This window comes from Misgurnus anguillicaudatus, chromosome 13 (assembly GCF_027580225.2).
Source record: "Misgurnus anguillicaudatus chromosome 13, ASM2758022v2, whole genome shotgun sequence".
NCBI lineage: Eukaryota > Metazoa > Chordata > Actinopteri > Cypriniformes > Cobitidae > Misgurnus > Misgurnus anguillicaudatus.
In genome coordinates, this window is record NC_073349.2 from 28,278,149 (window position 1) to 28,302,882 (window position 24,734).

The 24,734-nt window shown below is 37.8% G+C and overlaps 2 protein-coding genes and 1 pseudogene across 2 annotated transcripts; all 3 read right to left on the minus strand.

Annotated features, from left to right (window-relative positions):
- Positions 1-588: 588 nt before the first annotated feature.
- Positions 589-3,437, minus strand: LOC141369326 (uncharacterized). The gene is made up of 3 exons (XM_073875528.1): positions 3,296-3,437; positions 2,493-2,546; positions 589-1,770 (listed from the first exon to the last, which is right to left on the minus strand). Exons 2-3 carry the CDS (start codon positions 2,539-2,541, stop codon positions 770-772), a joined length of 1,050 nt encoding a protein of 349 aa, XP_073731629.1. The 5' UTR covers positions 2,542-2,546; positions 3,296-3,437; the 3' UTR covers positions 589-769.
- A 2,915-nt stretch (positions 3,438-6,352) lies between these two features.
- On the minus strand, positions 6,353-16,618 carry LOC129430391 (uncharacterized; annotated as a pseudogene).
- On the minus strand, positions 13,710-21,487 carry LOC129430392 (uncharacterized). The gene is given in 4 exon segments (XM_073875533.1): positions 13,710-15,142; positions 20,538-20,704; positions 20,706-21,195; positions 21,310-21,487. Coding segments are annotated over 4 exon segments (1,299 nt in total). The 5' UTR covers positions 21,359-21,487; the 3' UTR covers positions 13,710-14,549.
- Positions 21,488-24,734: the final 3,247 nt, after the last annotated feature.

The window sequence follows — 24,734 nt, forward strand, 5'->3', positions numbered from 1 at the left end:
GTCAAATCTAACAATTACTTCCCTAAGTATACCAATCCCACATTACCTTCAGGTAGAATTCGACAGATTAGATTATACTCACATAATTGTCAGAAGACTTCCCCGTGGTTGATTATTTGAGCTAAATTCACGCAAGCACACTTCTTCTTGTCTTTTATAAAATTTATTAATACAATTTAGCTAGTTGCGATTACAAGTTTTGCCGAATTTAAAAAGAAAATAAATAAAAATACCAAGTTAACTAAAGGTAATGAGACAAAAATACAAAGTCTAAAAAGTACTACGTCTTGGGCACACAAGATTTCAGGCTGTCAGACAACGGATATGCTGGATGCTGCGCGGTCTCCAGATCTGCCTAAGCTCTGCACCAGCATCAATTTATAGGCACAGTCTCGGGCCCGAATTCCAGGAATCATATTCAGGGCCTCATGGCACGCCTTTGATCCTTACGTCTACTGGGAAAGTCCCCTAAAGCCAGTCCCGTGGGAAAAATAGCACCAGCGCCCAAGATCCACCCACAAAGTCACTTGCGCTTCACACTTGCGTTTCAGATCGTTAAAAATAGGGCCCTACATCTGTAAGAAAAAAGGGTCTAGAACCGCCCTGATGTGAAATCTCTATCAGACTCTTAATGAATTCTGCTAACAAACTGGTATTTCTGAATGGCCTGAGGCTGGGATTAAACGAATTTGAAGCAAAAGTTTTTTTCATTTAGTGCTCTTTGCATCTGAACTCTTAAATTACAAAAATCACCATAGTAGGGACATTATTAAGGCCTTTCTTTAGTGTGAATTGTCATGTGCCTTTTGAGATCAATCTTACGAATGAAGCTCTTTTTACACTGGTCACAGCTGTGAGGTTTTTCTCCAGTGTGAATTCTCGTGTGTTCATTAAGGTGGCCTTTATTTATGAAGTTTTTTCCACATTGATCACAGCTGTAAGGCCATTTTCCAGTGTGAATACTCATGTGCCCGTTGAGATCGCTCTTACGAACATAACTCTTTCCACACTGATCACATCTGTAAGGCTTTTCTCCAGTGTGAGTTTTTATGTGCATATTAAGGTCAGACTTACGAACGAAACTCTTTTCACACTGATCACAGCTGTAAGGCTTTTCTCCAGTGTGAATTCTTATGTGCCCGTTGAGATCGCTCTTACGACCATAACTCTTTCCACATTGCCCACATCTGTAAGGCTTTTCTCCAGTGTGAGTTTTTGTGTGCTCACTTAAATGCGATTTTCTATGGAAGGTCTTTCCACACTGATCACAGGTGTGAGGTTTTTCTCCAGTGTGATGTCTCATGTGAATAAAAAGGCAAGACCTGCGCATGAAGTTTTTGCCACACTGATCACATCTGTAAGGCTTTTCTCCAGTGTGAAGTCTCATGTGAACAATAAGGCAAAACCTGCGATTAAAGGTTTTTCCACACTGATCACAGCTGTAGGGTTTTTCTCCAGTGTGGATTCTCTTGTGCTCATTAAATTGAAATTTATGCATGAAACTTTTTCCACACTGATCACATCTGTAGGGTTTTTTTCCAATGTGGATTCTCGTGTTTTTAATAAGTATATATTTATATGTGAAGGTCGTTCCACACTGGGGGCAAGTAAGAGCATCCTTAGCTGTTGCCTTTTGCTTGTTTTTTCTTTTAGGTGACAAATTCCTCGCAGTACTCGAGCAGCTCAGAGATTCTTCCTTGGGTATCAAATGATGAGGTTTCTCCTCCATTTCATTGAGTTGTGAAATGTCCTCCTTTACCGCTTTCTGATCTAAAATGAACAAAGAAAATCATTATGAAGAATTTGAAACAATAAAAAAATGCAACTATAATTGTGTTTGTGTCTTTGTCATTACTGGTTAAAGGGACTTTCCAATTTTTTGGAAATATGCTCATTTTCCAGCACCCCTAGAGATAAACATTAAATTCTTACCGTTTTGAAATCCATTCAGCCGATTTCCGGGTCTGGCGCTAGCACTTTTAGCATAGCTTAGCACAATCTATTGAATCTGATTAGAACATTAGCACCGCACTAAAAAAATAACTAAAGAGTTTCGATATTTATCCTATTTGAAACTTGATATTACGCACTGCCTGAAAATAGTCCCCTGCCATTGAAAGTTATTAAAGGGACTATTTTCAGGTAGTGCGTAACATCATTTCACATCAAGTCCTTGATTATTACACCAGAATGAGAGTATAATCCTAACCATATCTGCCTAGAAAACCTAACTACAGAAGAGTCACGTTTTAAATAGGAAAAATATTGAAACTCTTTGGTTATTTTTTAGCGCAATGCTAATGATCTAATCAGATTCAATGGATTGTGCTAAGCTATGATAAAAGTGTTAGCGCCAGACCCAGAGATCAGCTGAATGGATTCCAAAATGGTAAAATGTTTAACTCTAGGGGAGCTGAAAAATTACCATATTTCCAAAAAAGTGGAGTGTCCCTTTAAACATTAGAGGAAGATCGTTAAATTATTCAATTCACCTTGATCTGTTTGTTCTCTTGCATTTGTGATTTTTTCTTTTGGCTCCATCAGGTCTGAAAAGAGAAAATCATTATAAACAATATGAAAGTAAAAACTTAAAACCAATCATTTTTTTAAACTGCAATTGCAGTTTTCCTGTCAATATTGGCTAGCGATGTCCCGATCATGTTTTTTTGCCCTCGAGTCTGATTCATTTGATTTTGAGTATATACCGATACATAGTCCTGATCCAATACTTCTATTATACATAAAAAAAGAATAAAGAAGAGCGAAAAAACAGATCCAGGATGTTCCTTATGTCATGCCGCACGCATTGCTGTTTCTGTGTGGAGTCAAAAGAGTCTAATTCTGTGCCAGCGCATAACTATAGATGTGTTAAAAAATAATGAAAGTATTATGTATGTATGTGTATATACATATACATATACATATATACATATACATATATATACGCGCGGTCGAGAACATCCGTATGGCGCACACTTATTTACGCCAAGTTTATTTTTTAAAAATCCCGATATGTGCGTGGAAAATTGCATTTGCATATTTCTATGCCCATTTTGTGCGTACCAAATTAGGATATCCTACAAAGCAATGAAAGCCAAGTGAATAAACAACCATACTTGTTTGCTAAGAGGGCAAGAAATTATGACAGCGAGAGTGACAAGTAATAAATAATACCTGTGTCTGATAAATGCATAGCCTTTATATATAGCGTGGAGGAGGTTATAACATTTTTAGCCATACTTTGTGTTTAAGTGACTTTTTAAATATAAAATACATTTTATAAACATGTGCATACCTGAATAAATCAAATAATCTTCATCTGCTTCTGTGACTTCTTGTTTCACTTCTATCCCACAGTCCAGCAGATTCACTGATGTCTTCTGATCTTCATTACAGACAGAAACCAGAAGATCTGTAGATGTTTCATCAGTAAAGCCACAGAGAGAGACACCAGATACATCCTGGAAATAACATCAAAACAAACAGTTGTGATGATTTACTTTCACTATAGGATCAACACTGAACACACAAACATCAATCATGATGACAAAGAGTGTTTTAATTTATACAAACCTTTGTGTTGAGTTCATCTCTCTGTCTGAGCTTTGACTCCAGTAACGCCACCTCTTTCTTCAGCTGAGAGATTTCTGTCATCAAATCATCAATATCCAGCATGGACAGATCAGTTCCTACTGATTTACAGCACATCACATCCATCTGATCTCTCATGATGAACATCTGAACACAAACACATCACCATTATAATATTCACAAAAAAACATCATTTCAATAAATGACTGCAGCTTTTTTAAATCAAGAAACAAAATCTTCCTTACTACAAAAATCATCATGGAAACAAAGTGTATGTTAAAAAAATTATTTAAAGTAAACAAGAATAAAACTTCGACACAAAGATAACACATAGATTATTAACACACATATAAAAAGCAAAACAACACAACACTTACTACTGCTCGAAATGTGAGCTTCTCTTCTTCTTCATCTGTTCTATGTAACACGCGGTGAGTTTGCGCCATCTGCTGGACGGGAGTGTGACGCAACAGCTGCTTGATAACAGTCATTTATCATAGTTACACACACATACAGTTATGTTCAAAATAATAGCAGTGTACTAATAAAAGTGAATTAAGTGCAAACATTTTATTTCCATATTTCAAATGTATTGAAAACATTAAACATTCAATTACAAATCAAAGCATTAACACAGTTTACAAGTCTGTCTTGTTCTTTTAGAGGGAAGCAAATAAAATGAATATTTATCTGTTAAAAAAAAATAGCAGTCAACATATTTCTCTGTAGACACTTATAAACTGAAATTTCTTAAGATTTAACTGCACTTTAAACCATGGGTCTTCAACCGGGGGTCCGCGGCCCCCAGGGGGTCCGCGACGGAACTGCAGGGGGTCCGCCAAATGATGTTTGACCACAAGCTATATTTTGCTAAAAACGTAAAATATATGTACAAAAAAAGTTACATGTCCCCTTTAAGTTGTGCACGTGCGTGGCCGCGAAGGCGCGCGTTCAGTTTAACAAGCGGACCAAAATAAAATATCTGAAGACTATAAATGTACACTCAGGAAGCAGCAGTAGCGACAGAAAAGGCATCATAAAACAGGTAAATCTTATAGGCATGTGTGTCTTTCTTTCAGAACGTTATTTTAGGATCAGTGCGACATTGTCTCATCTAAGTTACATTTCTGAACTTGGACAGCTGTTTCACGCAGTTCAGATTTAAAGCGCTAACTCAAAAGGCAAATGACGCCAGACCGCGTCTGCATTATAAACTTTGACAAAACTATCGCTCGCATTTAAAAATGTATGAAACGCGCACAGTGATGGTGCTTTGTGCAAGATTCATAGTCAAGTTGAAATCCGCCTCTCAAAAAGTTGCCCAAAGAGATGCGCGCGGACTCAATCCATGTTTTCTCCTGAGTCTGATATGAAGCTATGCAGAAAATAAATCTGCGTTACTCAAACTCATGACAATGACGATACACGAGAAAGGCAACAAACCTCTGAATTATAAAGTAGCACAACCTCTATCCCCACCAGAATAGAGAGTCTTTGTGCCATTCATCATGATCAGTCATCTTTATAAACTGAAAGCCCAGGTTCAGGTAAATTCACAGTAAAATGAAAATCTATTACACTGCAAATACCTTTAAATAATATTATATTATTTTTATTATATTCATATTCATATTATTATTAATATTTTTATTATGATTATATTAATATAAAAACGAAATCTACTTTAACAAAAAAATTATGCATGTACAACAACAGCATAATAGTGCCAATGTACTGTCTTAATATAGTATGGCTGTGTGACAATATGGTTTGTTTCTATTTATAAAACAGTTCCAGTCCTTGATTCTGATTTGTCAATAGTTGTACTTTAGTCCACTTTGCGTTGTGCCTAATACGAAAAGGCAGCCTCTCGTAACTTACTGATTACTTAAATATCAGTTTTACACATTTAGTATCAGGGGGTCCCTGCTCCATGCCTCTCTAATCTAAGGGGTCCCCAACCCAAAAAAGGTTGAAGACCCCTGCTTTAAACTATTGAATTATTAATATTTAGTTGCATAACCATTGTTGTTGATGTCTGCTGCACATCTGTGTCAAATCAACTCAACCAACTTCTGGCACTCAAAAACAGATATTTTAGCCCAAGATCCACAGTTCCTATTAATTTTAGAAATTCGGCAGCAGATATATTTTATACGAATGGGTGAAACATCTGCTTTCACTCTTTCCTAATAAAGGACAAAAAGGAGTGTTTTTTTTTTTCACAAAATTAACTCATTTTCCAATTAAACTTCACACTAATATTATTTTGATCATGCCACTTTCAATAATTGAGTCTATAACACAGAACAAGTAGTGTGGATAACATAACAAATGGGTCTATTGTTTTTCTATTACACTACTACATCTGTAAATAAATAATTTCTAATTCAGAAATAAAACTATTACGGATAACAGTGGTTTATCACGTTACTGATGTGGCACTGCTATTATTTTGAACATAACAGTATATCTGATAGTTTGATAGATTTATTAATTGTAGGGTAGCTGAAGCCCCCCTAAAAAAGGGTCTAGAACCGCCGTGATGTGAAATCTCTATCAGACTCTTAATGAATTCTGTCAACAAACTGCTATTTCTGAATGGCCTGAGGCTGGGATTAAGGGAATTTGAAGCAAAACTACTTGATGAACGTATAACACATCCCAAAAGCAATCGGTTAATATTATTATCTCATTTTTGACCGAAGTTGCGTTTAATGGTTTTTGCATCTGAACTCCTAATTTATGTAAATCACCATAGTTGGGGCATTTTAATGCCTTTCTTTATTGTGAATTCTCATGTGTCTGTTGAGTTCGAGTTTACGAATGAAGCTCTTTCCACACTGATCACATCTGTAAGGTTTTTCTCCAGTGTGAATTTTTGTGTGCTCACTTAAATGCGATTTTTTTATTGAAGGTTTTTCCACACTGATCACAGCTGTAAGGTTTTTTTCCAGTGTGAAGTCTCATGTGAACAGTAAGGCAAGACTTGCGAATGAAAGATTTTCCACAATAATCACATCTGTAAGGTTTTTCTCCAGTGTGATGTCTCATGTGAACAATAAGGCAAGACTTGCGAGTGAATTTTTTTTCACACTGATCACAGCTGTAGGGTTTTTCTCCAGTGTGGATTCTCTTGTGCTCATTAAGGTGACATTTATTTGAGAAACTTTTTCCACACTGATCACATTGGTGACATTTTTCTCCAGTGTGAATTCTCATGTGATTATTAAGTATATATTTATATGTGAAGGTCTTTCCACACTGAGGGCAAGAAAGAGCTTCCTTGGCTGTGGATTTTTTCTTTTTTTTTCTTTTAGGTGACAAATTCCTCACAGTTATCGGGCAGCTCAGAGATTCTTCTTTGGGTATCAAATGATGAGTTTTCTCTTCAATTTCATTGAGTTGTGAAATTTCCTCCTTTACCGCTTTCAGATCTTAAATGAACAGAGAAAATCATTATGAAGAATTTGACAGCACTGAGAACTTCTGCAACTATAATTGTGTTAGTGTCTTTATCATTACTGGTTAAACATTAGAGGCAGATACTTAAAGGAATATTCCATTTTCTTAAAAGAAAAATCCAGACAATTCACTCACCACCATGTCATCCAAAATGCCAATGTCTCTCCCCGCTCAGTCACGAAGAAACCATGTTTCTTGAAGAAAACATTGCAGAATTTTTCTAATTTTAATGGACTTTAATAAAACCCAACATTTAATACTTAACTCAACACTTAACAGTCCTTTTTCAACGGAGTTTCAAAGGACCACAAACAATTCCAAACGAGGCACAAGGGTCCCATCCAGCGAAACGACTGCCACCCCTGACAAAAAAATAAAAAATATATACTTTTAAACCACAACTTCTCGTCAAGGTCCGGTCCAGCGCGACCTAACGTAAATGCGTAGTGACGTAGGGAGGTCACGTGTTACATATATAAAACGCACATTTGCGGACCATTTTAAACAATAAACTGACACAAAGACATTAATTAGTATCAGTTGACATACAACAACGTAGGAACAATCCTCTTCTAAGACGCTTGTAAACACTGGGGCGGAGTTTCGCGTTCGTCCTCTGTGACCTCTTGACGTCATGACGTATTGCGATGACGTAGTGGGGTCAGCTGGCGCATCACGACCGGATCTACACGACGAGAAGTTGTGCTTTAAAAGTGAATATTTGTTATTTTTCTTGTCAAAAATGACAATCGCCTCGCCAGACAAGACCCTTATGCCTCGTTTGGGATTGTTTATAGTCCTTTGAAACTCCGCTGAAAAAAACTGTCAAGTGTCGAGCCAAGCACCAAATGCTGGGTTCCATCAAAGTCCACCAAAACCAGACAAACTCTGCAATGTCTTCCCCAAAAAACACAACTTATTCTCGACCGAACAAAGAAAGACATCAACATTTTGGATGACATGGTGGTGAGTAAATTATCTGGATTTTTTTTTTAAAGAAAATTGACTAATCCTTTAAATGAATCATATCACCTTGATCTGTTTGTTCTCTTGCATTTGTGATTTCTTCTTTTGGCTTCATCAGGTCTGAAATGATGAAGATCATTTTTGAAACGGCAATTGTAGTTTTCCTGTCTTTTATGTCAATACTGGCCAACATTTATTATTTATGACATTGTGTAGTAAAGGTTTTTAAGTTTAGACTGGAGTGAGGTGAAAGCAGAACAAAGCACAAGTTAGCTTCTAATTTAATTTAGTTTTATATTGTAAAGTTGTTATTGGTATGATTATATACCAAGCTTGGTCTAATAATCAGGTCTACCAAAGAAGGATATCCTAGAAAGAAATAAAAGTGAATAAACAACCATACTTGTTTGCTAAGAGGGCAAGAACCCAGGTGAAAAAGAAGTACACTTCCATAGTGTACCCAAAGTGCTTCATTATTTTCACACACCAACCTTGCACCTAATACACCAAAAATCCATCTTTAGTACTTCTTAAGAAGTTCTTAAGATCATCCCAGTGCACTTCACTGCGCTACTTTGAGACACCATGAATATGAACTAAACTGCACTTTAAAGGGATACTTCACCGATTTAGCATTCAGCTTTGTATCTGTAGAAACCCGGCAGTATTACTGAATGACCATGTTTCCCTCCATCATTTCCCCCTGAGAGGAGAGATATCTGCATTTTGGTTCTGCAAAAAAGTCCTCCGATGATGCAAAAATCGTCATATTACATCATCGGAGGACTTTTTTGCAGAACCAAAATGCAGATATCTCTCCTCTCAGGGGGAAATGAGGGAGGGAAACATGGTCATTCAGTAATACTGCCGGGTTTCTACAGATACAAAGCTGAATGCTAAATCGGTGAAGTATCCCTTTAACATACTATCTCTGTATAAAAAAATTTACTTGTATTAAACTTAAACTCAACTGTTATACAAACATGGGTTTAAGTTTACTATAAGTGGTACCAAAATACATTTTTAAATACATTTTTAGCACATTTTAGTTCATATTTATGGTGTCTCAAAACAGCACAGTGAAGTACACTTAGATGTTCCCAAGATCATCTCAAGACATACGAAAGATCAATCTCTAGTACATCAAGTACAAAATTAGTCTGCAAAAATGAAGCACTTTAAGTACCCTATGGAAGTGTACCACATTTTCACCTGGGAAATAATGGCAGCGAGAGTGACAAGTAATAAATAATATCTGTGTCTCATAAATGCATAGCCATATATAGCGTAGAGGAGGTTATACAATTTTTAACCATACGTTGTGTTAAAGTGACATTTTTAAATATTAAATACATTTAATAAACATTATGTTTAAATGGGTGAGGTACGTTTTAATGTGTGTGAGTGTATGAACATGTTCATCAACCACCACCAAAGACTAATTTTGTCCCAGGAAAAAACTGTGCATAACCTGAATAAATCAAATCACCTTCATCTGCTTCTGTGTCTTCTTGTTTTACTTCTATCCCACAGTCCAGCAGATTCACTGATGTCTTCTGATCTTCATTACAGACAGAAACCAGAAGATCTGTAGATGTTTGATCAGTAAAGCCACAGAGAGAGACATCAGATACATCCTGAAAATAACATTAAAACAAACAGTTGTGATGATGTACTTTCACTATAGGATCAACACTGAACACACAAACCTTAATCATGATGACAAAGAGTGTTTAAGTGTTTTACTTTGTACAAACCTTTGTGTTGAGTTCATCTCTCTGTCTGAGCTTTGACTCCAGTAACGCCACCTCTTTCTTCAGCTGAGAGATTTCTGTCATCAAATCATCAATATCCAGCATGGACAGATCAGTTCCTACTGATTTACAGCACATCACATCCATCTGATCTCTCATGATGAACATCTGAACACAAACACATCAACATTATAATATTCACAAAAATACATTATTTAATAGGATTATAAACGACTGCAGCTTTTTATTAAATCAAGAAACAAAACCTTCCTTACTACAGAAATAACTCCGAAAACAAAGTGTATGGTAAAAAAAACTGTTTACAGTAAGCAAGAATAAAACTAAGAATAAGACACACATCATTCACACACAAATAAAAAGCAAAAACAACACAACACTTACTGCTGCTCGTATCGAGTTTCTCTTCTTCTTCTTCTGTTGTTTTATGTAACACGCGGTGAGTTTGCGCCATCTGCTGGACGGGAGCGTGACGCAACAGCTGCTTGATAACAGTCATTTACCATAGTTACACACATACAGTTGTGTTCAAAATAATAGCAATGTACTAACAAAAGTGAATAAAGTACAAAACATGTAAAAACTGAGTTTATTTCCATATCTCAAATGTATTGAAAATATAACACATTTAATTACAAATCAAAGCATTAACACAGTTTACAAGTCTGTCTTGTTCCTTTAAAGGGAAGCAAAGAAAATGAATATTAATCTGTTAAAAAATTGCAGTCAACATTTTTCTCTGTAAACCTTATAAACTGAAATAATTTCTTAAGATTTAACTCCACTTTAAACTATTTAATTAATAATATTTAGTTGCATAACCATTGTTGTTGATATCTGCTGCACATCTGTGTCAAATCAACTCAACCAACTTCTGGCACCCAGAAACAGATATTTTAGCCCAAGATCCACAGTTCCTGTTCATTTATAGGTTTTGTGTCAGAAACTGCATTTTTATTGCTACCCCACAAGTTTTCAATGGCTGGACACTCCATAATAACCTCAATCCTTTTTGTCTGGAAACAAGATTTTGCCCTCTTGCTTGTGTATTTGGGGTTGTTGTCTTGTTAAAACACACATTTTAGGGCCAGTTCCTCTTCGGGCCAAGGGCAACATAATCTTACCAAGTATTCTGATGTATTCAAACTGTAAGGGGAAAAAATAAAATATATATCAATCAATCCGTTTGGCCCAATGGCGAAAACCAAACATCATGGCAGAAGGATCGTCGCGCATTCGGTCTTTCCGGCGTTTACCAATGACGTTTTAACATTACGCAACTCAGGTAGCTTCTTCTGACTCCAAGAGATAAAGAAAAAACACGTTTTTGAGTAATTATGAATCAAATTTATGTTATTGTAGAATTTGGATAAACGTTTGATCATTCTGTTTGACTCATGTTTATATTGAAATCATTCATTCGATTACCAATGTCGTATCGCCCCACACCAGCCGTAGTGCGTGTTCCGAACACAAACTCAACCGTACTAAAGGTTATGGGAAAAGGAGTTTAACAATGCCGCTCACGCAATCTCTTGCTAAAAGTTCCATGTAACCCCATGCAATCGTTTGTATACAACTTAGTATAAAATTCAAACTATAACCAGAGGTTCGGGCTTAGCACCATCTTGCTGAATAAAGTAAAATCATATTACTATATACAACTTAATTAGGCTATAGCAGAAATAATGACCAGCGGTTTTGACTTATCACTCCGATAGCCCGCATACAGTATGATTACATAACAACTTAGTTAAGGTTAAATAATTAATCTAACATGCAATAACCAGAGGTTCATGACTAAAGCAATTTTAACAAATATACAGTTTGCTTTGAGAAAATGAGGAGAAGGGATGAGAAAGTGTAGTAGGGTGTGACTCTTCTGTCCCCACATGGGGTAGCTGTCCTGAGATAAGATGTAAATTTGATTAGATCTTTTAGATCCTCTGTGTAATAACAAAGGGTGGTTGTCTTTGAGGTAGATATGAGCTTGATGAGATCTTTTTAGTTTCTCACCAGAATGTAGTGTCTTTGATAAACGGTTATCTGTGGATTCAGCCATTTTGTGCCAGTTTTACAAATACCTTTTGTCAGGGTTTGCCATCACCTTACAAAACTGATCTTTTTTCCTTGTATATGATACAATGCCATGATTTTTGCACCACCATGTTTAACTGTCTTTATAGTGTACTGTGGCATGAATTCAGTATCCGGGAGTCGCCTGAGGTTTTGCCGATAACCACTTGACTCGAAAAGAACAATTTTACTCTCATCAGGCCACAAAATGTTACTCCATTTTTCTTTGGGCCAGTTGATGTGATTCTGCTCATGCCTTTTTTTCAACAATGGTGCTTGATGAGGGCTTCTTGCAAACAGCTTAGCTTCAATCAGATGTCTTCCAATATTTCTTTTGATGTATTTTGATTTTTCTAGAGGGGATGAAATGCTGAATCTTTACCATCCTGACTATTCTTCAATCTGTATTAACCGTATTGCTTGTTTTCTTCCATGTGCTTTGGGTTTTTGTTGCCCTTTTAAAGCATTTGAGATCATTTTAACTAAGCATCCTAAACTTTGCTACATTTCTTTATACGTTTCCTCTCAAATCAACGTTTTAATCAAATTGTGTTGTTCCTACGGTCTACGGTCGATTTTACTTAGTAATTCAGCAGCAGATATATTTTATAACAATTGGTGAAACATTTGCTTTCACCCTTTCCTAATAAATGACAAATAAGAAGTGTTTTTTTCTTCACAGAATAAACTCATTTTCCAATTAAACTTTACGAGTTCGCCTCACTGACAATAAAGTGGGACTGCTAATGTGCGCGAGTGGCGTGCTGTCCCGGGGCAAAGGTTCCGAGCTCGGGAAATACCCCCCCGAGTTCGGACGTTCATCCCTTGACCGGGGAAGGAGCCCCGGGCGTGCCCTTACCAGGGTTATCCCCGGTGTTGAGCTAAATGTACGAACGGAGGCGAAGGGGTGGAGGTGGGTTTGCGATAATTTTCCAGAGAATGAGAACAATGACTCTATGATTATTTATAGAGCTGGTACTAAGTTGTTGTGTGGATTAGTGATTGCTAACCAGCCGTGTTCATTGCTTAATCATCGAGAGCCAGCCGTGTTCATTGATTAGTGATTGAGAGCCGGCAGTGTTCATTGATTAGTGATTGAGAGCCGGCAGTGTTCATTGATTAGTGATTAAGAGCCAGCCGTGTTCATTGATTAGTGATTAAGAGCCAGCCGTGTTCATTGATTAATGATCGAGAGCCAGCCGTGTTCATTGACTGATCAGCTCCTCCCAAACCTTGTTTAATATAAAACATCATTTCACACTAATATTATTTTGATCACGCCACTTTCAATAAATGAGTCTATAACTCAGAACAAGTAGTGTGGATAACATAACAAATGGGTCTATTGTTTTTCTATTACACTACTACAACTGTAAATAAATCATTTCTAATGCAGAAATAAAACTATTACGGATAACAGTGATTTATCACGTTACTGATCTGGCACTGCTAATATTTTAAACATAACTGTATATCTGATAGTCCGGACCCAAAGAGAACTTCACCTGGACTCGCATACACTTCATATTGCAAGTGCATTAATTTCTATGTGATTGATTAAATGTGTGCATTTGCTTCTTTAAAAATTCAATTTAAACTTGTAAACCATTAGTTTAGTTTTTTATCTTTAGCGATTTAAGAGTATTCCTGGCCCGAAAATAAAAACTAGTTATTTAAAAATTTCCTGTGAGACGCACTGCAGCCATCACACCCAGATATTATGCACAGCTAGTTCATGTACTACGGCTTTTGATCAGTAAGTCCTTATCAATCTGAAATCACTGTTGGTTTGAGTCATTTAAAACATGCATTTGAAAAAGCAACACTTGTCAAACATAATCATTAGACAAATTCTTTATTATCATGAAAATACCTGAAACAATTTGAAGAACAGCAATATAAATATATCCTTAAGACATTTCTTGGAGCTGTGCCATAGATATATACACTAGATGTCGCCTTGGGGTTCATGCGTTAAAACCGCCGCCATCTTGGAACAGGGGTCTTGTCCTAGGAAGTAGCTAGGTAAAACTGCTGTCTTCGCCTGTAATTCGAATTCATGGACGGTGCCAGACTTTGCCATTTCTCTAATTATGTTGCTCTGCAATTTGCACCTGGTTACTTTTGGTATACTTCTCTTGTTTCATGTTTAATTTTTTTACTTTAAATGCAAAATACACGTGTTATGAATGTACTTTAATAGAAAATACTTTTTCCCAAGCTATCCCTACTGAAAAATCCAGCTTATGCTGGTCTTAGCTGGATTTTTCAGTAGGGATTTGTGTTGATTTGTTATATAAACAAATGATTTACATAAAATTATTACCATGCTTGACAATTTTTGTAATAACCAGTTTTTCCGGACCTATGAAAATGATGAGAATTCAGATTTGGACCTTTGAATGTAAACTTTGAGAACCTCTGGTCAAGAACCACCCTGATGTGTTTTCTAACAAAAATTAAATTTCTATCAGACTCTTAATGGATTCTGCCAACAAACTGGTATTTCTGAATGGCCTGAGGCTGGGATTAAGGGAATTTGAAGCAAAACTACTTGATGAACGTATAATACATGCCAAGAGCATTCGGTTAATATTATTATCTCATTTTTGACCAAGGTTGCGTTTAGTGGTTTATGCATCTGAACTTTTCAAATACGAAAATCACCGTAGGGGCATTTTAAGGCCTTTCTTTAGTGTGAATCCTCATGTGCCTGTTGAGATCAATCTTACGAATGAAGCTCTTTCCACATTGGTGACATCTAAAAGGTTTTTCTCCAGTGTGAATTCTTGTGTGTTCAATAAGGTGGGCTTTATTCTTGAAGTTCTTCCCACACTGATCACATCTGTAAGGCCTTTTTCCAGTGTGAATACTCAAGTGCCTGTTGAGATCGCTCTTACGACCATAACTCTTTCCACACTGATCACATCTGTAAGGTTTTTCTCCAGTGTGAATTTTTATGTGCTGACTAAGGTCAGACTTACGAATGAAACTCTTTCCACATTGATCACATGTGTAAGGTTTTTCTCCAGTGTGAATTCTTATGTGCACGTTGAGATGAAACCTACGCATAAAACTCATTCCACATTGATCACATCTGTAAGGCTTTTCTCCAGTGTGAATTTTTGTGTGCTCACTTAAATGCGATTTTTTATTGAAGGTCTTTCCACACTGATCACATCTGTAAGGCTTTTCTCCAGTGTGAATTCTCATGTGATTATTAAGCATATATTTATAGGTGAAGGTCTTTCCACACTGAGGGCAAGTAAGAGCATCCTTGGCTGTTGATTTTTGCTTGTTGTTTCTTTTAGGGGACAAATTCCTCACAGTTATCGAGCAGCTCAGAGATTCTTCTTTGGGTATCATATGATGAGGTTTCTCCTCCATTTCATTGAGTTGTGAAATTTCCTCCTTTACCGCTTTCTGATCTAAAATGAACAGAGGAAATGAAGAATTTGACAGCACTGAGAACTTCTGCAACTATAATTGTTTTGATCTGTCTGTTCTTTTGCATTTGTCTTTTCTTCTTTTGGCTTTTACCAGGTCTGTAAAAACATAAAACAGATCATTTTTGAAACTGCAATTGTAGTTTTCCTGTCTTTTATGTCAATACTGGCCAACATTTATTATTTATGACATTGTGTAGTAAAGGTTTATTAGTTTAGACTGGAGTGATGTGAAAGCAGAACAAGCACAAGTTAGCTTCTAATTTAATTTAGTTTTATATTGTAAAATTGTTATTGGTATGATTATATACCAAGCTTAGTCTAATAATCAGGTCTACCAAAGAAGGATATCCTACAAAGCAATAAAAGTGAATAAACAACCATACTTTTTTGCTGAGAGGGCAAGAACCCAGGTGAAAAAGTTGTACACTTCCACAGTGTACTTAAACTGCTTTATTTTAAAGTGCACACACTAATTTTGTATTTAATATACTAAAAATTCATCTTTAGTACTTTTAAAAATGATCTTAAGATTATCTAAGTGTACTCCACTATTTTGAGACACCATGAATTTGAAATCAAATTTACTTTTAACATACTATCTCTGTAATAAAAAAAAATTATTTAGTTAACACTTGTATTAAACTTAAACTCAACTTTTATACAAAGATTGGTTCAAGTTTACTACAAATGGTACTGAAATAAATTTTAGCATATTTTAGTTCATATTTATGGTGTCTCAAAAATACTGTAGCACAGTGAAGTACACTTAAATGTTTTTAAGATTATCTCAAGAAGTACTAAAGATGAATTTTAGTTCATTAAGTACAAAATTAGTTTGCGAAAATAAAGTACTTTAAGTACACAATGGAAGTGTACTACTTTTTCACCTGGAAAATGATGGTGGCGAGATTGACAAGTAATAAATAATATCTGTGTCTGATAAATGCATAGCCTTTATATATAACATGGAGGAGGTTATAACATTTTTAAGCATACTTTGTGTTTAATTGACATTTTTAAATATGAAATACATTTTACAAACATTATGTTTAAATGGGTGAGGTACTTTTTAATGTGTGAATGTATAAAAATGTTCATCAACCACCACCAAAGACCAATTTAGTCCCAGGAAAAAACGGTACATACCTGAATAAATCAAATCACCTTCATCTGCTTCTGTGTCTTCTTGTTTCACTTCTATCCCACAGTCCAGCAGATTCACTGATGTCTTCTGATCTTCATTACAGACAGAAACCAAAAGATCTGTAGATGTTTGATCAGTAAAGCCAGAAAGAGAGACACCAGATACATCCTGGAAATAACATTATAACAAACAGTTGTGATGATGCACTTTCACTATAGGAACAACACTGAACACACAAACCTCAATCATGATGACAAAGAGTGTTTAAGTGTTTTAATTTATACAAACCTTTGTGTTGATTTCATCTCTCTGTCTGAGCTTTGACTCCAGTAACGCCACCTCTTTCTTCAGCTGAGAGATTTCTGTCATCAAATCATCAATATCCAGCATGGACAGATCAGTTCCTACTGATTTACAGCACATCACATCCATCTGATCTCTCATGATGAACATCTGAACAAAAACACATCACCTTTATAATATTCACACAAAAACATAATTTCAATAAACGACTGCAGCTTTGTTAAATCAAGAAACGAAACCTTCCTGACTAAAGAGATAACTTTTAACTTCTGAAAACAAATGTCTGGTAAATTTTTTCTTCTCAAGCAAGATTAAAACTTCGTTTACCACAAAGACAACACAAACATTATATTCACACAAAAATTAAAAGTATAAACAACAAAACACTTACTGCTACTCAAATTGTGAGCGTGTGAGTTTCTCTTCCTCTTCATCTGTTGTTTTAGGTTACTCGCGGTGAGTTGGCGTCATCTGCTGGACGGGAGTGTGACGCAACAGCTGCTTGACAACAGTCATTTACCATAGTTACACACACATCCCTACGATTTACCACAGTTAGTTATCATATTGAGGGAAACAAGAGAAATATCCAACACTGTATTTATGCGTTTAAAAGAGAAACCGTTCACAGAGTTTGTGGTTTAGTTAAAAGTTCAGTCAGGTGAATAAATGAAGAGCACAGGATTCACGCGATTTGATGCACGTCTACAGCACACCAGGTATCTAAAATGATTTAATAAACAAGTAATAAACAGTAAATATGTGAAGAATGTGTGACCAGTATATTATGTGAAGAAATCAGCAAATAAAAACGTTTGAAGCAGTGCTACTTTGCCTTTGTGGTAAAAGTGCATGTTTTTTTGGTGTATTGATTACTATCAGCAAAACTATGGTTTTACTACACTAACCAGGGTTAACTATAGATTTTGAAAACCATAGTTGTCAAAACCATGGTTATTTGTGGTTACAAATTGTATCTTTAAATGTCACAATAGAAAATAATGCATTTTATTTCAAAAGCATTATACTGATCAGATCATTTCTGTGATATTATTTGCTCTTTGTAGAAAAGTGACAATCAACCAAAAGTAATTATTTGAAGAGATTAATTAGGGGTGCTCCAATAAATGCTGAAACACTAATAATACATGGCCGATAACTATTCTGATTCGCACACCCGATATTATTCACAGCTATTTCATGTTCTACGGCTTTTGATCAGTAAGTTCTTGTTTAAAAACATGCATTTGAGAAAGCAACACTTGTCAAACATAATCATTATACATATTATTTATTATCTTGAAAATATCTGAAAAGGTTTGAAGAACAGCAATATAAATATATCCTTAAAGTCCCCATCTTATGCATGCTTTTCCACAAGTTAAATAGGTGTATGAGTTTCAAAAGTTGTTTGCTCGAAATAGCTTGTAGGAAAAGATTGTTACCCATCTCTAGTAGCCTCTGTTTCAGTGCATTTCCGATGCAGAATTTCAGATAAATTCTTTTATCCAAATGTACATACTTTAATTTTTCTGAGCAAGCTCTCTGCTGGATGAATGTCCAGCAGTAAGCAATGTGTCTGTGTTAGTAACACCAAATCCCTCCTTCTTGATTGTCCAGTAGGGGTACCTCAAGGCTCGATACTAGGTATAATTCTATTCCAATCTTTACATTAATGACTTACCTGATGTATGTCAAAATGTTACAGTTTTTCTCGGTTGCTTAAGCACATTTCTTGAAACTATGCCTCATATTCTCAAAACAGTAAACACAATATCATAATGTCTCACACAATTCTCCAAACATCCTATTTTCAGGCCAAAATGAAGCTCTACACTACAAAACCATTCTGAACAACCAAACTTTCCCCTCAGACATCACACACAAGCATTCAAAAACACACACACTAGAACATAGTATTACACACTGGTGCAATAAATTCAAAACAATATATCCAAAACTGGTAAGTTGCTTGTGGTTCTCCCCCTCAAAACCTTTTCACATGACCAAAAAAGACACAATCAATGTATGCATTAGCACATTTTTATTCATTCAAGTGCTACATAGCACAACTGTAATTTTTTTTTTAAGTATTCCGCCTCAACATCCCGTCTTTGTTCTGGGTCAGGCCAGAGAATCTCAACCACATCACAGGCTATATTGGCCCTAGCCAAACAGCGAGGGCAAAATCCTCTTGCATGATTCACCCCTGGCATTCATCTACTGATATGTTTATCTGTATGGAAGGCAATTTGAAGCATTTCTTTATTCCAGTAGCATATAGTCCAACAGTGTATGCACACTAAAGTTACTGTACAGAGCAATCTTACTGTAAGTACTTCTACATGTTTCCCTCCCTGATGTCTCTGAAGAGGGAGGCAACGGTGAAGCGACTCAAATTAGGCTTTACTTATTGCTCAGCCTCCCTCATAGTCATACCATGGACAAGGACATGGTCAGCTAGAGTGGCTCAAATTTCATCTGAGACTGGTTGTCACCTTGCCCTTCGTCTTCCTCCTCATCTTTCACCACGTCCTCCTCCTTTCCCTCCTCCTCTTCGACTTATTTCTTCATTATGTCCTCTTCCTCCTCCTTCACCACATCCTCGTTCTTTCCCTCCTCCTCTGCCACCTCCTCTCCCGCTTCCTCCTCCTTGACCTCGACCTTTTCCTTCATTTATCTGTGGATCCATTGTTCCAAAGCACAGTGAACTGATTTGGGCCCTTTAATCTATCTATTGAAGGATCTGATTGATGTGTGTTCAATTTTGACTCTTAGTGTTTCCACCTTGGTAACTGTTTGCTAATTGAGCCTAAGCTGTGCTGACTTGAGTGAACAGTATTGAATGCTAGTGCTTTCCATATGACCAGATGGTGTAAGCACTGAGAAATGTAGGGATTTCTGTGTAGAGTTTTTCTAGTAACAGTTACTCAAATCTGAATCATATGTTAAAGCAGGGGAGTAAGGTTTATGGTTCAGCAAAATGATTGTGCTTCTTGAAAAATGGCGTTATGGTTTTGAAATTTTAGTTCAATTTAGTTTAATTTTTGCAAATTCCGTTTTATTTTTTGGCAATTTTTTTACTTACTTTAATGAAATGCATAAAACTGAACAAATACATGTGAACTTCGGACAGATACGAGAGCGCGTGCATGTGAGAGAGGTGCAATGAGACAGACGTGGATGAGAGAGTGCATGTTTCTTTGCATGTATCTTAAATACATCACATACAAGTTACAAGTGACATACAGATTTTCATATAATTAATAAACAACTCTGCTTATGCTTTAAATGTAATTATTAAAATAGAAAATGTATCCATTAACCGGGCAAACTTTGGCAAATCCTCAAAGTCAACTTACAGATTTCATTCCAAACTGCAGGGACAGAAACTTCAATTTTACAAGGTGATCCTAAGTACACAAACCTCTTATTTATCGGCACCTCACATTTATTTATGTCACATATTTTACATTATTCTTGCGCTTCTCTTCTCAGTGAGCAATTTGCTAATTTGTACCAAGCCCACATTGACATTTAACTGTTGGGAGTACAAACACTTAAATGTTCGCTGTAATCTTAATAAAGTGATTTCTGTTAAAGACGACAACTCTTTTAATGGATTGTGCCAACAAACTTGTATTTCTGAATGGTCTACAAGTATTTGATTAACATATAATACGTGCCAAGAGTATTCGGATAATATCATTTACTCATTTTTCAACGGAGGTGACTCATCAAATGTAAAATAGGCATAGTAGGGCTTTTAATGCCTTTATTTAGTGTGAATTCTCATGTGCCTGTTGAGTTTGCACTTAGCAATGAAGCTCTTTCAACACTGATCACATCTGTAAGGCTTTTCTCCAGTGTGAATTTTTATGTGAACATTAAGGCTGCATTTACTAGTAAAGGTCTTTTCACACTGATCACAGCTGTACAGTATCTCCAGTGTGAATCGTCATGTGCTTATTAAGGTCAGGTTTGCGAGTGAAGGTTCTTCCACATTGGTCACATCTAAAAGGTTTTTCTCCAGTGTGAATTGTCATGTGCTTATTAAGGCAAGACTTGCGAGTGAAGGTTTTTTCACATTGATCACATCTGTAGGGCTTTTCTCCAGTGTGGATTCTCATGTGAACATAAAGGTTCCATTTAATCATGAAACTTCTTCCACACTGATCACAGCTGTAAGGTCTTTCTCCAGTGTGAATTCTCATGTGCTTATTAAGTTTATATTTATTTGTGAAGGTCTTTCCACACTGAGGGCAAATAAGAGGATCATTGGCTGTTGCCTTTTGCGTGTTGTTCCTTTTAGGTGACAAATTCCTCCCAGTAATCAAGCAGCTCAGAGATTCTTCTTTGGGTATCAAATGATGAGGTCTCTCCTCCATTTCATTGAGTTGTGAAATTTCCTCCTTTACCGCTTTCAGATCTTAAATGAACAGAGAAAGTAATTATGAAGAAACTTCTGCAACTATAATGTTTAACCAGTAATGACAAAGACACAAACACAATTAGAGGCAGATCCTTAAATGAATCAAATCACCTTGATCAGTTTGTTCTCTTGCATTTGTGATTTCTTCTTTTGGCTCCATCAGGTCTGAAGCGAAAACAGAAAATGCATTTTAAGGTTTTGTTTTCCTCACACCTGCTCTTGTCTGTATACACCTGACACGCACACACACAGCAGCCTGTCATCAGTGCACATGCTGTACATGAGCGATCTCTCTCATGTCTTAAAGCTATAGTAACCTAATTCATCTCTTAATAAAATCACTCTCTGCTCTTGACTGAGGAACTGTTATACTTCATACGAATGTGTGTATATTAAATTCATATAGTAAAGAGTTTTGATATTTTTCCTTTTTAAAACTTGACTCTTCTGTACTAAGACCGACAGAAAATTAAAAGTTGTGATTTTCTAGGAAGATATGGTTAGGACTTTACTCTCATTCTGGTGTAATAATCAAGGACTTTGCTGATGTAACATGGCTGCAGCAGGCGTAGTGATATATATAAAATAGTCCCCTTGGTTACTTTTAATGGTAGGGGACTATTTTCATAATTTTAAGCACAAATTCACTTTAATCTGATATTTGTTGTTTAAAAACTAGAATTATATTCTTAGGTCATTTTAATCATATTGATTAAGAAATGTTAGATATTTGAACTACAAACAAGACAACAATACAAAGTAAGAAAATAATTTTTTGCAGTGTACCCATCCATTCCCTTACATAGTAATGGGGGGGCTGTTAGGGTTCTGGAAATTTTCCTTATTTTCAAATCCCAATGTTGACAGGCATGGCTCTTTCTCTCTGCTCTCACTCTCTTCCTTGCACAAGTTGATCAAAACAATACTGATACAGTGGTCAAAAGACTAAATCCTAATCTAGTGAGGAAAAACGTCTCGGTTACGGATGTAACCCTCGTTCCCTGAAGGAGGGAACGGAGACGTCACGTCGTGACCGACGAATTGGGAACTCGCTTAGAGAGACCAATCTGCTTCGAATACTACTAAAACGCCAATGAACTTGGCATTGAGATATTTGCATAATGCTGGCGCCGCCCCGCCAGGTGCGTATATAAGGCGCACGTGCAAATAGAGAAATCAGCTTCTGTTCGCTGAGAAAGCCGGAAGGACCGGCCTAAACAGCAGGTGGCAGCACCTGTGGCGACGGGACGTGACGTCTCCGTTCCCTCCTTCAGGGAACGAGGGTTACATCCGTAACCGAGACGTTCCCTTTCAGTCGGTCACTACGACGTCACGTCGTGACCGACGAATTGGGAATCCCTACCAAAACGCCACTGAGGGCTGACCTCTTCCAGTGTCTGCGTAAAGCCCTCCAGTTCCACTTTAGGATAAGGAGAATTAGGTTTTAAGGCAGAAGGCCGGGCACTAGATGTTCCTTTAACCCACAGTAGTGCCAGCGACTGGGAAGCGCCCTGAGCGGTATAGGGACGCTGCGGAAGCCACCGCCCCGTTAAGGGCTATTGGTGGGCGAAAGTCAACCGAAGTTGAGGTATAAATGACAGCCGTGGCTGTGTAAGCAAAGCAGTGCTCTGCTAAGGGAAACGTGGGCTGGTAGGATTAACCCCACGGAATAATACTCACAAAGGAACCCGTTGGGACACAATGTGGGGCCCTGGCCAAACACGTAGGTTCGTAAGAATACAGCTAGTGAAAGGCTGACAGCCAATGCTCCGCAACAAAGGCTGTCAAGGCAGTGGAGAGAGCAAATCAAACCATTACGCATTTTTGCTCTGTTAGCCTTCCATACGGAAAACACAATTTGGAGCCTCAGTCGGAGACTGCAAGCCGACTTGCGAGTCTGCTCTCCGTGCCCTCCCTGGTGAGGAAAGAACACGAGAGGATACAGGCTCGATACGAACATTGTAAAATCTAATGAACGTATTAGGTGTCGCCCAACCAGCAGCTCTACAGATGTCTGTCAGCGAGGAACCACGAGCTAATGCCCAAACTGCCAAATTAAAGGGCAAGGAATGCCCTGCAAATTATAAGCCAGGGCGATAGTATCAACTATCCAATGAGACATCCTCTGCTTAGTGACAGCTTTCCCTTTCTGCTGGCCACCATAACAAACAAAGAGCTGGTCTGAGGTCCTGAGGCTTTGCGTGCGGACTACGTAGAATCGCAGTGCGCGTACGAGGCACAGCAAAGCCTCGGTTGGGTTTGCCTGCTCCAAAGGCAACGCTTGCAAGCTCACCACCTTATCTCTGAAGGGAGTGGTGGGAACTTTGGGCACGTAGCCTGGTCTGGGTCTTCAGTGAGACAGCAGGACCAAACTAAAAGCACGAATCGTCAACCGAGAATGCATGTAAATCCCCTACTCTCTTCATGGAGGCCAATGCTAGCAGGGTCAGAGTTTTCATTGATAAAAACTTCAGACTCGCAAACTGCAAAGGCTAAAATCGGAGACCTGAAGGCTTCAGCACCATGGACAGGTCTCAGGAGGAAAGAGGGAGGGCGCGAGGGGTTTAGCCTGCGAGCGCCTCTTAAAATGTAATAATTAAATCATGCTGGCCAACTGATCTGCCGTAGATAAGTGAGTGATGAGCAGAAATAGCGGCGATATCAACTTTAATGGCGGAGGGACAGCCTACCATCTAACCCATGTTAAAGATATAAAAGCATAATGTTAAAGGGCATTCTCTGGGTCCTCGCGTTGCGAAGAGCACCGGGTGACGAAAAGGTTTCATTAAGCGTGTAAGCCCGTCCTGTGGACGGTGCTCGAACCGCGTCGATGGTGTTAGATGCCGCTTGCGATAAATCACCTAAACCTTGCGCGCGCTCAACGACCATACATGGACAGGTCGGGGCGCGAGTGCCAAATGTGCCCCTTCCTAAGAAAGAAAGTCCTTCCTCAGGGGAATCCGCCAGGGAGGGCTGTCGTGAGGAGCATTAACTATGAAAACCAATTCTAGGTCGTCCAGTACGGACGATTAATAAAAGGCTCTCCTCGTCCTGCCTGACTTTGCACAGTGTCTGCGCAATAAAGCTCACTGGAAGGAATGCGTATTTACGCACCCCCCGCGGTCAGCTGTGTCCCAACGCATCCACGCCGAGGCTGCCCTCGGTTAGTGAAAAATAGGTGACAGTGGGTATCGTCCGGCGACGCAAACAGATCTATCTACGCACAACCGAACTTCTTCCAAATTAGCTGGACCGTCTGGGGGTGGAGTCGCCATTCGCCGGGGCGCAGCTCGGGAGGCGCGTACCGCTGTATTGAGCGATCCCGGGATGTAAATGGCACGAAGGGACCTCAGATGCTTCTGACTCCAAAGGAGGAGATGACGAGCGAGATGCGACAGGTGACGAGAGCGCAAAACCGCCTTAACGGTAAATAACGCAACAGTCGCAATGTTATCGGTGTCGACAAATACATCCTTCCCTCGCATCTCCATAGCGGAGCGTACAAGTCCCAGATATACAGCGCACCGCTCGCGGCA